Genomic DNA, 15,124 nt, shown 5'->3' with positions numbered 1-15,124 from the left:
TTTAGCAGATGCTCTTATCCAGAGCGACTTTCAGTAGTAAATGCAAAAAATGTTTTACTGGTCCCCCATGGGAAACAAACCCATAAACCTGGTTTTGCAAGAGCCATGCTCTACCAACTGAGCTACACAGGACCTAGTAAGATGGAAGATGTTTTTAAGGACTGCATTTCACAAGTGGCTAGTTTGCATCAGCTACTTTCACATGGCATTATGGCTAACTGACGGGTTCAGTTGTATTTATTATGTTGCGACACCAGTGAATTTGTGAATTTGACAACTAATAAACATTACCTACCTAGCGGGTGGCCATCTACAGACAGGACTTTGCTATTTAGCTAGCTAGGTATTGAGCTTGCTAGCAAACTCAGATATACTTAAAAATGTGTTGCTGTGCAATGGATATGAAGCCGGTGAGAGCTCTCCCATTTCTGTTCTAGCTGTTATGATTACCTAGTAGGTCAGTGCTGACCACAAATGCTTATTTGCTTGCTAGTAAAATAAATGTCCTGTTCCTACAGATGGTTAACTAGCTAGCTTCCTGTTGTTTATCTTATTCAATGCTCACTAAATACATTTGCATTGAAGTTAGCTAGTCACAGCAGTACCCACTGGGCAAAAACTGGTTCAGCAAATGTTGTTTCCACGTCATTTCAACCCAAAAATTATATGTGATGATGTTGAATCAACATGAAAAAAGTGATTGGATTTGCAAAAAGTCATCAACGTAAGGGAATTTAGTATTTGTTTCCAAAAAACGTTTAACCTAAATAAAAAAAAGGGTGACATTCTATTTTGATTTCACATAAAATTCACATTAGTTGACAACTTAACCAATTGTAAATCAAAACTAGACGTTGAACTGACGTCTGTGCCCAGTGGGTAGCTATCTATTTGTATAGCTAGCTGGCTAGCTAGCTGGCAAAGCCAATAGATATCTTATCTATGTCTATGGTTATAGCGAATTTGCACATAGACATGGTTATAGTAGTCTTGCTATGGGGATTACAAGCATCTTTAGATGAGATAGAATAAAGGCTTGTGTGAAGAGAAGTTTTAACACTAGTAGTATTTAAAACTAACCAGTGACAGGGTTAGCATTTACAGTTTTGTATAATTTTACGAACACCTTGCAAAAACACCTATACAAAACCCTAGCACCCCTCTCCATCTAGCCTTTTCCATTCTAGGTATGTAAATCCTGACTCAAACTAAGAGACTCTCGCAGCACTATACACAGAGTCTCTCTCTCTCTCAACACTAGCAACTTACTCACCCCAAGTGACGTTACAGACAGAGAAAACTAGCTATTCAATATGTTCATACTACTACCAGCTTACCTTTGCTACACTCCCACCCATTGGTTATTGTCATATCTAACCGCAGCAGAGACCACTGGAGGTGCCATGGTGATTCCCCCCCACTTGCCCTTCAGCACGTATATCATGGCCCTTAGCACAGCCTGTAAATTCTAATCTCCTCCCTCTCTTTCTTTCTCTATTATCTTCTGCTGTAGGAGCAGAGAAGATGAAGAGGCAGCATTCAATATGGTACTGTGACAGCTCATTTACATCCCTGGTGATATGGATGACGACAGACAGCGAAAGTTCTCAAAGAAACACAAGTCAGCCGGCCCCCACTCACACATGAGTTGTGCCACAAATGCACTCAACTGAATGGTTCTACAATGTCCCAAAGGATAAGACAGGGTAAGAGAGAGAGAGATGGCTTTTGTCTAGAAATGACTTTATTTATTTATGGTACTGACTGCCCAAACACACCTGGATCCACAGGTTTAACTGAATCCATCTTTGATTCCTGGAGGGCTGCGTGTCTGCAGGTTTTGGTTATTTCCTTTCAATGTGTGTCCAATTAAGATGTAGACAACCAGGTGGGAGGAGTTCCTAACTAAACAATGACTACTTAAAGCATTGTCAAAATTGGGGGGCAGGAAAGAAACTTGCCAGTTAGCATGGGTAGTACAGTATCTGGCTAAAGTAGAATACATTTGTGATTGACATTGGTTTTTGGCAACTCTGTAAAGGTAAGGAAAATGTTTAGCCTGTAGTAGAGTTAATTTATAACAAAAACATATGTTTGATTAGCTAGTAGATTATTAATGGCTAGTTAGCAAGTTAAAGCTAGTATTAGCTGGTTAGCTAACTGGATGTCCAAATTACTATAAACTGAAAAATGCTAGGTAGCTAGCTAGCATAAGTTGCTAGCTACCAGACAGTAACGTTTTACAAGTTGCAGTCGTGTAATTTGTCCCTCCTTTTAGTATAGATGGGTTGTTATAACATTTATAAAATGTATTTGATGATTTATGTGCCATAATTACAATGAGGACATTGTGTTCCTCGCCTCATTCCAGGGCGACTGCCAGTTGTTCTTCCCTGCTGCTAAGTGCTGCTAAGCCTTACGTTTCTCCAAGGTCGGGATATCAGAGATTATATGGTGGATGTCACTCTCCCGCGACAGGTGTGAATCCTCCTTTTTTCCCTAACAATCCTTGAAGGTTAATGTCATCAATCCAATGTATGAGAGTGCAAAGAACAGAAGGGGCAGGGAATAAAGTGGCAGTATAACATTTGCCATAGTCTCTTCCATTCTCGTCCTTGGATGTATGAGAGGTAGAAAGGTGCCCCGTGCTTCATGGGAGCAGAAAGCACAGCGCCGGACACTTGAGTTAATCCACTCTGAAAAAGTCTTAGTCACATCTGCTTTGTTTTGAGAGTCCCGAGCCAAAAGTGAAATTGCATTTTTGCCACTTAGCAGCCTCTCCATGTCACATCTCATTGTGTACATGCACTTCCTCCCTCCATCCCTCTCCCCCATTCCCCCTAGCCTCCCTCCATCTCTCCCCCTTTACCTGTCTGAGCTACATGTAAATGCCTCGGTCTCATGGGGTGGATGTTTGAGTGGGATGCGGAAGGGTGGAGGAGAGAGAGCAGAGAGAGAGGCCTTAGTCTCCCATCGCTCTCGCTCATTCACTAAAGATGAAAGTGACGGCTCCCAGCTACTGTGGTGGTTATTTCTGTGGGGATCTGGACAGTGCATGGGCCTTTGGGGTAGTAGGAGGTGGTAGTCAAAGACAGTGTGCAGGTATTTGGGAGTTACCTGAATCCGAGAGTATAGTTCCATTAATCAGCCCCCTTATTTTTTATTGCCCTATAGTTTGGGAATTAACTCTGCTGTCTGATTCCACAGCAAGTTACTAAGCAGTCATGTAATGGAGGCTGTTTGAAACCGATTACTGTGACGGGGAAATGTGTCTGAGACCTGAAGACTTGAGTTAGAACCTTGAGCTAATGCCTAGGCTTTTGTTCAGCAGGCTAATCGTCTTGTAGCGCACAGGCCGTTGACATACTGAATGAATATGTTCAGAGTCAACTTATCTGATGAAAAAGGAATACATAAATACATATACGAAAGCCATGAGTGATAAATATGTCATCCCAGTAGTCCTGTGTTATTTGACCCACCCAGCATGGTCAGTATGTACCTGCAGTGGGCCACGATGGGGCCGGCATCAGGAGGGTTGAGGAACTTGACCTGGCGAACGAAGCCTAGGAGGCCGGTGGCGTAGCAGGGCACACCGTGGTCTGGCCAGCTAGTGAAGTGGAATTGACGGATCTCCCGAATCTCATGGTGGCCCTTCTGAAAGAAAACAATATGGAGGCTCAAATAGAGACATACACAGTGGACTTCCTGAAAACATTGGTCCTATTTGGCTCAGTCGATTCCTATGAAAAATGTATGTATGCATGACGTATGTCGCTTTGGATAGCGTCTGCTAAATGGCATATATTATTTTATAAACTGTGGGCTGACAACAAAATGGAGGCTCAAATATAGGCATTAAACCAAATTGTATTCATCACATGCTTTGTAAACAACACTTGTGGACTAAGAGTGAAATGCTTCCCAACATCGTAGCCTTCCACAAGCTTCCCACAATAAGTTGGGTGAATTTTGGCCCATTCCTCCTGACAGACCTTGTAACTGTGTCAGTTTTTTTAGGCATCCTTGCTCACACATGCTTTTTCAGTTCTGCCCAAAAATTGTCTATAGGATTGAGGTCAGGGCTTTGTGATGGCCACTTCAATACCTTGACTTTGTTGTCCTTAAGTCATTTTTCCACAACTTTGGAAGTATGCTTGGGGTCATTGTCCATTTGGAAGACCCATTTGCTTTAACTTCCTGTCTTGAGATGTTGCTTCAATATACCCACATAATTTTCCTGCCTCATGATGCCATCTATTTTGCGAAGTGTACCAGTCCCTCCTGCAGCAAAGCACCCCCACAATATGATGCTGCCATCCCAGTGTTTCACGGTTGGGAAGGTGTTCTATGGCTTGCACGCCTCCCCCTTTTTCCTCCAAACGTAATGGTGGTGATTATGGCCAAACAGTTCTATTTTTGTTTCATCAGACCAAAGTATGATATTTGTCCCCATGTGCAGTTGCAAACCGTAGTCTGGCTTTTTTATAGCAGTTTTGGAGCAGTGGCATCTTCCTTGCTAAGCGGCCTTTCAGGTTATGTCGATATAGGACTCATTTTACTATGGATATAGATACTTTTGCACCTGTTTCCTCCAGCATCTTCACAAGGTCCTTTGCTGTTGTTCTGGGATTGATTTGCACTTTTCGCACCAAAATACGTTCATCTTTAGGAGAAAGAACGCGTCTCCTCCTTATGACGGCTGCGTGGTCCCATGGTGTTTATACTTGCGTATTATTGTTTGTACAAATGAATATGGTACCTTCAGGCATTTTGAAATTGCTCCCAAGTATGAACCAGACTTGTGGAGGTCTACAATTTTTTTCTGAGGTCTTGGCTGATTTCTTTTGATTTTCCCATGATGTCAAGCAAAGAGGCACTGAGTTTGAAGGTTGGCCTTGAAATACATCCACAGATACTTCTCCAATTGACTCACATTATGTCAATTAGCCTATCAGAAGCTTCTAAAGCCATGACATCATTTTCTGGAATTTTCCAAGCTGTTTAAAGGCAAAATCAACTTTGTGTATGTAAACTTCTGACCGACTGGAATTGTGATGCAGATAATTATAAATGAAATAATCTGTCTCTAAACAGTTGTTGGAAAAATTACTTATGTTATGCCCAAAGTAGATAGTTTGTTAACAAGACCTTTGTGGAGTGGTTGAAAAACGAGTTTTAATGACTCCAACCTAAGTGTCTGTAAACTTCCGACTTCAGTTGTTTGTTCAGATTGGCCAAATGGCGTGGGAGAGCTTTGTCTGCCTCTCTATGTGTGGAGTAAAGGTGATGTAGAGCTTTTCACCTCTAGTTGCACAGGTGGCCGAAATGATAGAAATTAGGTAAAATGGATTTCAGTTTTCCTGCATTGAAATCACTGGCCACTAGGAGTTCCACCTTTAGATTAGTATTTTCTTGTTTGCTTATGGCTCTATACACCTCATTGAGTGTGGTCTTAGTGCCAGCGTAGGTTTGGGGTGGTAAACAGCTACGTAAAATATGAGTATGATATGATGAAAATATGATAACTCTCTTGGTAAATAGCATGGTCCACAGCTTATCATGAGGTATTCTTACAGGTGAGCAGAACCTCGAGACTTCCTTAATCTTCGAGATAGCAACAAAGAGACCCACACCACTCCCCTTGAGCTTGCCTGATGCTGCCGTTACTTTCCTGCTGACTTATAGGAAAAACAGCTATAATATTATCCATGTCCTTGTTCAGCCAAGTTTCCGAGAAAAACAGGATATTACAGTTCTTCAGGTCCCGTTGATAGGATAGTCTCGAACGGAGCTCGTCCAGTTTGTTCTCCAATGATTCACCAATTGAATACAATGTACAGGTGGATTATTTACTCTCCTCTGTACTTTCCTCAGTGTACCCGCACGTTGGCCTCTATATCGTTGTCTCTTTCTCTACTGATTGTCAGGGATTAGGGCCTGGTCTGGGGTGAGCAGTATGTTCTGTGCCGTTGACTCTTTGAAGTAGAAATCTTTATCCAAATTGAGGTTAGTGGTTGCTGTTCTGATGTCCAGAAGCTATTTTCGGTCATAGGAAACGATGTTGGAAACATTATGTACAAAAGAAGTTAAGATCTGCACAAAAAAAACACAAAATAACAGAATTGGTCAGTAGCCCGTAAAACAGCTGTTATACATTCCAGCGCCATGTAGGTTTACAGTGAACATCCTCGAAAATGTAGGGCAAATGGGCTCCCATTCCAGTTCAACAACTGAATAAAAATAGCTACTGATTGGTTTCTTTAAAAAAAGTACATTATGACAACTTGTGTGTATGGGGAACTACTGAGGGAACAAAACAAAGGGGATTTGATAGCTGGGAGACCATTGATTTCCTTTCCTCTGATGTTCAAATTACATTACGAAATCAATATGAGTAGATAACGAGTAAAGATCTAAGATGTGACACAACAAAGCCACAATGTGTAGTAAATCAAAGATTGTGAGGAAGGTAGGTAGGGCCTAGATCGTGTTTGCCATGGCAACATGAACTCAGCAGAGTAGAAGGTGAGTGGTTCTCACTCTTCTAGGCACGTGGCATGATACCAAAATGTAGGGTTACTTGTATTAACTCAGTCAAATGATAATATGAGTGAGATATTTCACTTTATGGAGATTTGCTCTAGTGGACTTTCTAACTGAAGTACCAATCACAGCTACTCTTGGAGACAGACAGGTTGAGCGGCGAATGAGGTGAGCCCCTCTCCTCTTCATAACACACCACTCGTCCAACCTCCTGTCATTTTTATGCAGGCCTCTCTTCCTTGAGCTCTTGAGAGCAGGGAAAAGCAGGGAGAGATCTCACTCCTATTATCATAGTTCATAGTTCTACACGGCATGGTCAAATTTATGTGGACACCCCTTCAAATGAGTGGATTCAGCTATTTCAGCCACACCCGTTGCTGACAGGTGTATAAAATCGAGCACACAGCCATGCAATCTCCATAGACAAGCATTGTCAGTAGAATGGCCCATACTAAAGAGCACAGTGACTTTCAACGTGGCAACATCATAGAATGCAACCTTCCAACAAGTCAAGATCAAATTTCTGCCCTAATAGAGCTGCTCTCCGGTCAACTGTAAGTGCTGTTATTGGGAAGTGGAAACATCTAGGAGCAACAACGGCTCAGCCGCGAAGGGGTAGGCCACACAAGCTCACAGAACGGGATCGCCGAGTGCTGAAGCGAGTTCAAATCGTCTGTCCTGGGTTGCAACACTCCCTACTTCCAAACTGCCTCTGGAAGCAATGTCAGCACAATAACTGTTTGTCGGGAGCATCATGAAATGGGTTTCCATGGCCGAGCAGCCACACACAAGCCTAAGATCACCATGTGCAATGCCAAGCATCAGCTGGAGTGGTGTAAAGCGCGCCTCCATTGGAGCAGTAGAAACGCATTCTATAATGAATCACACTTCACCATCTGGTAGTCCGATGGACAAATCTGGGTTTGGCGGTTGCCAGTAGAACACTATCTGCCTGAATGCATAGTGCCAAGTACAACATTTGGTGGAGGAGGAATAATGGTCTGGGGATGTTTTTCATGGTTCGGACTCGGCCCCTTAGTTCTATTGAAGGGAAATCTTAACGCTACAGCATACATTGACATTCTAGACGATTCCGTGCTTCCAACTTTGTGGCAACAGTTTGGGGAAGGACCTTTCCTGTTTCAGCATGACAATGCCCCTGTGCACAAAGCGAGGTCTTGACTGAACTTGACTGGCCTGCACAGAGACTGCGAGATGAGTGGTGATATTTTTGGGACTAGTCTGGCTTCAGAGAACATGTCTGCATTATGAGGGAAGTCTATACATCCCCCGTACAGTGTGATATCGAACCTATTTCTTTGAAATACACAACATGACAAAAAGTATGTGGACACCTGTTAATCGAACATCTCATTTCGAAATCATGTGCATTATTATGGAGTTTGTCCCCCCTTTGCTTCTATAACAGCCTCCACTCTTCTAGTAAGCCTTTCCACTAGATATTGGAACATTGCTGTGGGGACTTGCTTCCATTCAGCAACAAGAGCATAACATGCTGACCAAACCGGACGCGTGCGCCATTGTGCATGCCTACGTCCGCGTGCACCTTTTTACCTGAAATGCACAAGGTCCACTACTCCGACAATTAATCCACAGATAAAACAGTAAACGAAATGTAGTTTCTCATCATCTCCCCTTCCTTCTTCCCTCCGCTTCTTTTTATTCTTTGGACTTTATATGACGGTTGGCAACCAACTTTACTGTGCATTACTACAACCGACTTGGAGTGAGGACCTCAGTTAATCTTTCAATCACCCACGTGGGTTTATGCTCCTAAAAACCAACGAGGAGATGGGAGAGGACGTACTTGCAGCGCGTTGAACATTACAAATAGAACCAATTTCAATTTAAGCGCCTGGCCACGCAGACACTCGTTGGCGCGCACGAGCAGTGTGGGTGCAATGATCGAATAACATGTATGTGCACATTTATTTCACATGCGACGAGAGCGGTGTGGTCAGTATGTAAGTGAGGTTGTGCACTGATGTTGGGCGATTAGGCATGGCTCGCAGTCAGTGTTCCAATTTATCCCAAAGGTGTTCGAATGGGGTCAGGGCTCTATGCGGAAAGGTGAAGTTCTTCCACACCGATCTCGACAAACCATTTTTGTTTGGACCTCGCTTTGTGCATGGGGGCATTATCAAGTTGAAACCGGAAAGGGCCTCCCACAAACTGTTGACACAAAGTTGAAGTCACAGAATTGTTTAGAATGCTGTAGCGTTAAGATTAGTTTGCTGACAAGGCTACTCCAGTTGTCATAGAAACTACGGGTATGTGTGCAGTGTTGTAGGCAAATTGGTGGTGGTGCTTGTGCTTCCTATCACTTAGAAGTTATGTACAAGCTAAAGTGACAACAATGCCTGCCATGGATGCTTCCCAGTTGCTTTGAATGTTCAAAATCATAGAACACCTTTAAAGCCTCAAAGGATAACATGGTCCAGCTTTCAGAAAGAGTCCTTTAACAACAGGTCATTTTTGGCTAGCCACAGCAGTCAATTAGCTAGCTAGGTAGCTGTTTAGCTTTCTAGCACATTCACATTTGTTTGTAAACAATTAACAAGCTATTAGTTAGCTACCACATGTTCTTGTCAAACTGTCGACAGAGTAGCTAGCAAGCAACAAGATATGCTGAATAACAGTCTAAAACCACTTGAGGGCAAATTCATCAGATTTGACCATTCATAAACAAGACATGGCCAGGAACCAGATTTGAAGGCGGTTTGAAGGTGGTTTGAAATGTGGTTTGAAATAACTGATTCCATGTGATTTTTGGCTGTTCAAACTGCAGGAAATAAACAGATTAGAATCAGACAGGCAAAGAAATAGGATTTGAGTCACTTCAAACTTCCAATGTGAACAAGGCTTTAGAAAATCTGCTAGAGTGAATTCACATAAAGTGAGATATCGAAACTATATATTTGAAATAGAACCCACCAATAAGGATATCAGCCAAGGCAGCAGCACATAATGGGTGTGGATGTGCAGAAACTGGAAAGTGGCCATTTAGAGTATAGTATAACACTGGGCTACAGTAGTAATAATGATCACAGGCTTCACACCTCCCTCCTGTTTAACTCCCATTGAACTGTACTGTATATAAGAATATGTATATATGAAGTGTGCAAATAGTATTTTTGTTATCTCTTAGTGTCTTTCCTATATATAACTCTTATTAATTGTATTTTTTTATTTGAAATGTTAAGTTGTTCTAGTATTTTAATGTTCTGTACTTTGTCATGTATTTCTATGTTTTATATGGACCCCAGGAAGAGTTGCTGCTACATGTACAGTAGCTAATGAGGCTCCTAATATACTAATGTGCTTAATTTCTAATGCTAAGTGCTTAATTGCCATTTGGGTTGGTTAACTGTTTAATCCCTTCATGCCAGCGTTGATATGCCGGCAAAGCCCACATAATACTTCAACACTGCAGTTAAAATATCTTGCCTGTTTGGAGTATATGGACACTTGGGTCGACAGGTGCAGTATTGAAGGTGGTAACGGTGTAAATCGGGGGTAAACTATGTCTACGTTTGCCAATCCAGTGGGCTCTGTTTTATTTTATTTTCAACAGATTGAAGTATGTGTGTGTGTACGGGCTTTAAAATCTATCTGTGTGGTGCAGTAAAATAATCCCTTTGGATTCGTCATTAATAATGCTTTTCATAATTTCAGAGCTCATTATTTGACACAATTAAAATGATTTAATACGTTATATTTGAAAGCATACGAAGCGTGAACCCATCACTGTGCACTGCTTTTAAGGCCCGGGAATTAAGGTTGTGGTGTGATAGTGGAGTTCTGTAATGACAAAGTCCTGTTTCCCGTTCAAATGGAGCGTGTGAGAAGGTTAAAAAGAACTTTTGCTTTCTTGTAAAACTGATGGATTAATTGCATGCACAATTCGTTGACTACAAGCTGTTGTGTTGTCTGCTTAAGCGGCTTTTACAGAGCCACAAAATATGAATTTCAAGACTATCAAAGCTTGTTTCTCTTCTGATGTTTGCCTTTAAAAGAGAGCTAACAGAACAATGGTGTCAAATTCTGAATCCTGCATACCAATTATATTGTGCTTCTTTCAATGCAAATCCTTACTGATTACTAGTGTTCAATTACACTCTCATTTCCCAGTTGAACAACATAGCTTCACCTTGCAGTCAACCACAAATGCAAATCCGGTTGGAATGAATGAAAACAAAACAAGAGAGCATTGTTATTGACTTAGTCGGTTTACCTTCTGGACTGTGAAGGTGCGAATGACGTACTCGGCCAGTGGCTCTGTCTCGATCAGTGTCACCTTGATATCTCCGTACACATCAGTCTCGTCAGGCCAGTACCTCACGCACTTCACCTGGGAAGAGAAACATACATGGTCAAATCCTTGTCTCTTAAAGAGGCTGTTTGGGACTTTTGCTTCTGGAGGAGTGCAAAAGTCAGACAAAAGTGCTCCTGAAATGGACAGAACAAATATTACACAGGACCAATCATTTCATTCTATTTCTGTGGTTGATAGTATATTCATAATATACAAAGATGCCTAATTGAATGGCATTGAAAACAAAACAAGTAATTTGTTGTTGATTTATTGTGAACATGACATTTGTTGTGAACTATTTGTTGTTGTGAACAGTAATGGTATGAGGTGTAGGGAAGGGGAATATGAGCTATGATTGACACACCCTAACCTATTAAACAAGTGGATTTTCACCAAGTGTTTTTCGAGCAGTGGGGAAAGAAACAGCACGAAAATCCATTCAGTATAAGAACGTTGATGGTTCTGCAATAACGTCACAAGTTCTTAGCCACTTGGCAGTGTCCCCAGAGTAGTACTCCTCTAACACCTTTCAAATCCGCTTTGATGAACTCACCCTGCCCACTTCCACCAGGTTCGTAACCATGACGATACTGCCAGAATTCTCTTGCCAGATCATCCTCCAGAAATCTCTCACCGTCTCCTGCATGGGGCCTGGAAGCAGTGGTGTAAAGTACTTAGGTAAAAATACTTTAAAGTACTACTTAGGTCATTTTTGGGGTATCTGTACTTTACTATTTCTATTTTTGACAACTTTTACTTTTACTTCACTCCTAATGAAAATAATGTACACTGCTCAAAAAAATAAAGGGAACACTAAAATAACACATCCTAGATCTGAATGAATGAAATATTCTTATTAAAGACTTTTTTCTTTACATAGTTGAATGTGCTGACAACAAAATCACACAAAAATGATCAATGGAAATCAAATTTATCAACCCATGGAGGTCTGGATTTGGAGTCACACTCAAAATTAAAGTGGAAAACCACACTACAGGCTGATCCAACTTTGATGTAATGTCCTTAAAACAAGTCAAAATGAGGCTCAGTAGTGTGTGTGGCCTCCATGTGCCTGTATGACATCCCTACAACGCCTGGGCATGCTCCTGATGAGGTGGCGGATGGTCTCCTGAGGGATCTCCTCCCAGACCTGGACTGAAGCATCCGCCAACTCCTGGACAGTCTGTGGTGCAATGTGGCGTTGGTGGATGGAGCGAGACATGATGTCCCAGATGTGCTCAATTGGATTCAGGTCGGGGGAATGGGCGGGCCAGTCCATAGCATCAATGCCTTCCTCTTGCAGGAACTGCTGACACACTCCAGCCACATGAGGTCTAGCATTGTCTTGCATTAGGAGGAACCCAGGGCCAACCTCACCAGCATATGGTCTCACAAGGGGTCTGAGGATCTCATCTCGGTACCTAATGGCAGTCAGGCTACCTCTGGTGAGTACCTGGAGGGCTGTGCAGCCCCCCAAAGAAATGCCACCCCACACCATGACTGACCCACCGCCAAACCAGTCATGCTGGGGGATGTTGCAGGCAGCAGCACGTTCTCCACGGTGTCTCTAGACTCTGTCACATGTGATCAGTGTGAACCTGTTTTCATCTGTGAAGAGCATAGGGCGCCAGTGGCAAATTTGCCAATCTTGGTGTTCTCTGGCAAATGCCAAACGTCCTGCACGGTGTTGGGCTGTAAGAGCAACCCACACCTGCCCTCATACCACCCTCATGGAGTCTGTTTCTGACCGTTTGAGCAGACACATGCACATTTGTGGCCTGCTGGAGGTCATTTTGCAGGGCTCTGGCAGTGCTCCTCCTGCTCCTCCTTGCACAAAGGCGGAGGTAGCGGTCCTGCTGCTAGTTTGTTGCCCTCCTACGGCCTCCTCCACGTCTCCTGATGTACTGGCCTGGCTCCTGGTAGCGCCTCCATGCTCTGGACACTGCGCTGACAGACACAGCAAACCTTCTTGCCACAGCTCGCATTGATGTGCCATCCTGGATGAGCTGCACTACCTGAGCCACTTGTGTGGGTTGTAGACTCCGTCTCATGCTACCACTAGAGTGAAAGCCCCGCCAGCATTCAAAAGTGACCAAAACAACAGCCAGGAAGCATAGGAACTGAGAAGTGGTCTGTGGTCACCACCTGCAGAACCACTCCTTTATTGGGGGTGTCTTGCTAATTGCCTACAATTTCCACCTGTTCCAGTTGCACAATAGCATGTGAAATTTATTGTCAATCAGTGTTGCTTCCTAAGTGGACAGTTTGATTTCACAGAAGTGTGATTGACTTGGAGTTACATTGCGTTGTTTAAATGTTCCCTTTATTTTTTTGAGCAGTGTACTTTTTACTCCATACATTTTCCCAGACACCCAAAAGTACTCATTACATGTTGAATGCCTAGCAGGACAGGAAAATGATCAAATTCATGCACTTATCAAGAGAACACGTGGTCATCCCAACTTCCTCTGATCTGGCAGACTCACTAAACACAACTGCATCTTTTGTAAATAAGTGTTGGCGTGTGCCCCTGGCTATCCGTAAATAAAATAATACTAAATAAAATGGTGCCGTCTGCTTTGCTTAATATAAGGAATTTAAAATGATTTATACTTTTACTTTTGAGGCTTAAGTATATTTACAACCAAATACTTTTAGACTTTTACTCAAGCAGTATTTTACTGGGTGTCTTTCACTTTTACTTGAGTAATTTCCTATTAAGGTATTAAAGTATTCGGCCCCCTTGAACTTTGCGACCTTTTGCCACATTTCAGGCTTCAAACATAAAGATATAAACTGTATTTTTTTGTGAAGAATCAACAACAAGTGAGACACAATCATGAAGTGGAACGACATTTATTGGATATTTCAAACTTTTTTAACAAATCAAAAACTGAAAAATTGGGCGTGCAAAATTATTCAGCCCCCTTAAGTTAATACTTTGTAGCGCCACCTTTTGCTGCGATTACAGCTGTAAGTCACTTGGGGTATGTCTCTATCAGTTTTGCACATCGAGAGACTGAAATGTTTTCCCATTCCTCCTTGCAAAACAGCTCGAGCTCAGTGAGGTTGGATGGAGAGCATTTGTGAACAGCAGTTTTCAGTTCTTTCCACAGATTCTCGATTGGATTCAGGTCTGGACTTTGACTTGGCCATTCTAACACCTGGATATGTTTATTTTTGAACCATTCCATTGTAGATTTTGCTTTATGTTTTGGATCATTGTCTTGTTGGAAGACAAATCTCCGTCCCAGTCTCAGGTCTTTTGCAGACTCCATCAGGTTTTCTTCCAGAATGGTCCTGTATTTGGCTCCATCCATCTTCCCATCAATTTTAACCATCTTCCCTGTCCCTGCTGAAGAAAAGCAGGGCCAAACCATGATGCTGCCACCACCATGTTTGACAGTGGGGATGGTGTGTTCAATGTGATGAGCTGTGTTGCTTTTACGCCAAACATAACGTTTTGCATTGTTGCCAAAAAGTTCAATTTTGGTTTCATCTGACCAGACTACATGTTTGGTGTGTCTCCCAGGTGGCTTGTGGCAAACTTTAAACGACACTTTTTATGGATATCTTTAAGAAATGGCTTTCTTCTTGCCACTCTTCCATAAAGGCCAGATTTGTGCAATATACGACTGATTGTTGTCCTATGGACAGAGTCTCCCACCTCAGCTGTAGATCTCTGCAGTTCATCCAGAGTGATCATGGGCCTCTCGGCTGCATCTCTGATCAGTCTTCTCCTTGTATGAGCTGAAAGTTTAGAGGGACGGCCAGGTCTTGGTAGATTTGCAGTGGTCTGATACTCCTTCCATTTCAATATTATCGCTTGCACAGTGCTCCTTGGGATGTTTAAAGCTTGGGAAATATTTTTTTATCCAAATCCGGCTTTAAACTTCTTCACAACAGTATCTCGGACCTGCCTGGTGTGTTCCTTGTTCTTCATGATGCTCTCTGCGCTTTTAACGGACCTCTGAGACTATCACAGTGCAGGTGCATTTATACGGAGACTTGATTACACACAGGTGGATTGTATTTATCATCATTAGTCATTTAGGTCAACATTGGATCATTCAGAGATCCTCACTGAACTTCTGGAGAGAGTTTGCTGCACTGAAAGTAAAGGGGCTGAATAATTTTGCACGCCCAATTTTTCAGTTTTTGATTTGTTAAAAAAGTTTGAAATATCCAATAAATGTCGTTCCACTTCATGATTGTGTCCCACTTGTTGTTGATTCTTCACAA

At 42.4% G+C, this 15,124-nt stretch overlaps 1 protein-coding gene across 1 annotated transcript in view; it reads right to left on the bottom strand.

Annotated features, from left to right (window-relative positions):
- LOC139413194 (receptor-type tyrosine-protein phosphatase T-like) overlaps positions 1–15,124 on the bottom strand; it is a 497,128-nt gene that overhangs the window by 26,685 nt on the left and 455,319 nt on the right. The window contains exons 25-27 of the mRNA XM_071160294.1: positions 11,436–11,533; positions 10,802–10,918; positions 3,503–3,657 (exon numbers count right to left, since the gene is read on the bottom strand). Coding sequence (XP_071016395.1) covers positions 3,503–3,657; positions 10,802–10,918; positions 11,436–11,533 — 370 coding nt within the window. The remainder of the gene's footprint in view (positions 1–3,502; positions 3,658–10,801; positions 10,919–11,435; positions 11,534–15,124) is intronic.

Source organism: Oncorhynchus clarkii, chromosome 7 (assembly GCF_045791955.1).
Source record: "Oncorhynchus clarkii lewisi isolate Uvic-CL-2024 chromosome 7, UVic_Ocla_1.0, whole genome shotgun sequence".
NCBI lineage: Eukaryota > Metazoa > Chordata > Actinopteri > Salmoniformes > Salmonidae > Oncorhynchus > Oncorhynchus clarkii.
This window is presented reverse-complemented; position numbering and strand designations above follow the sequence as displayed.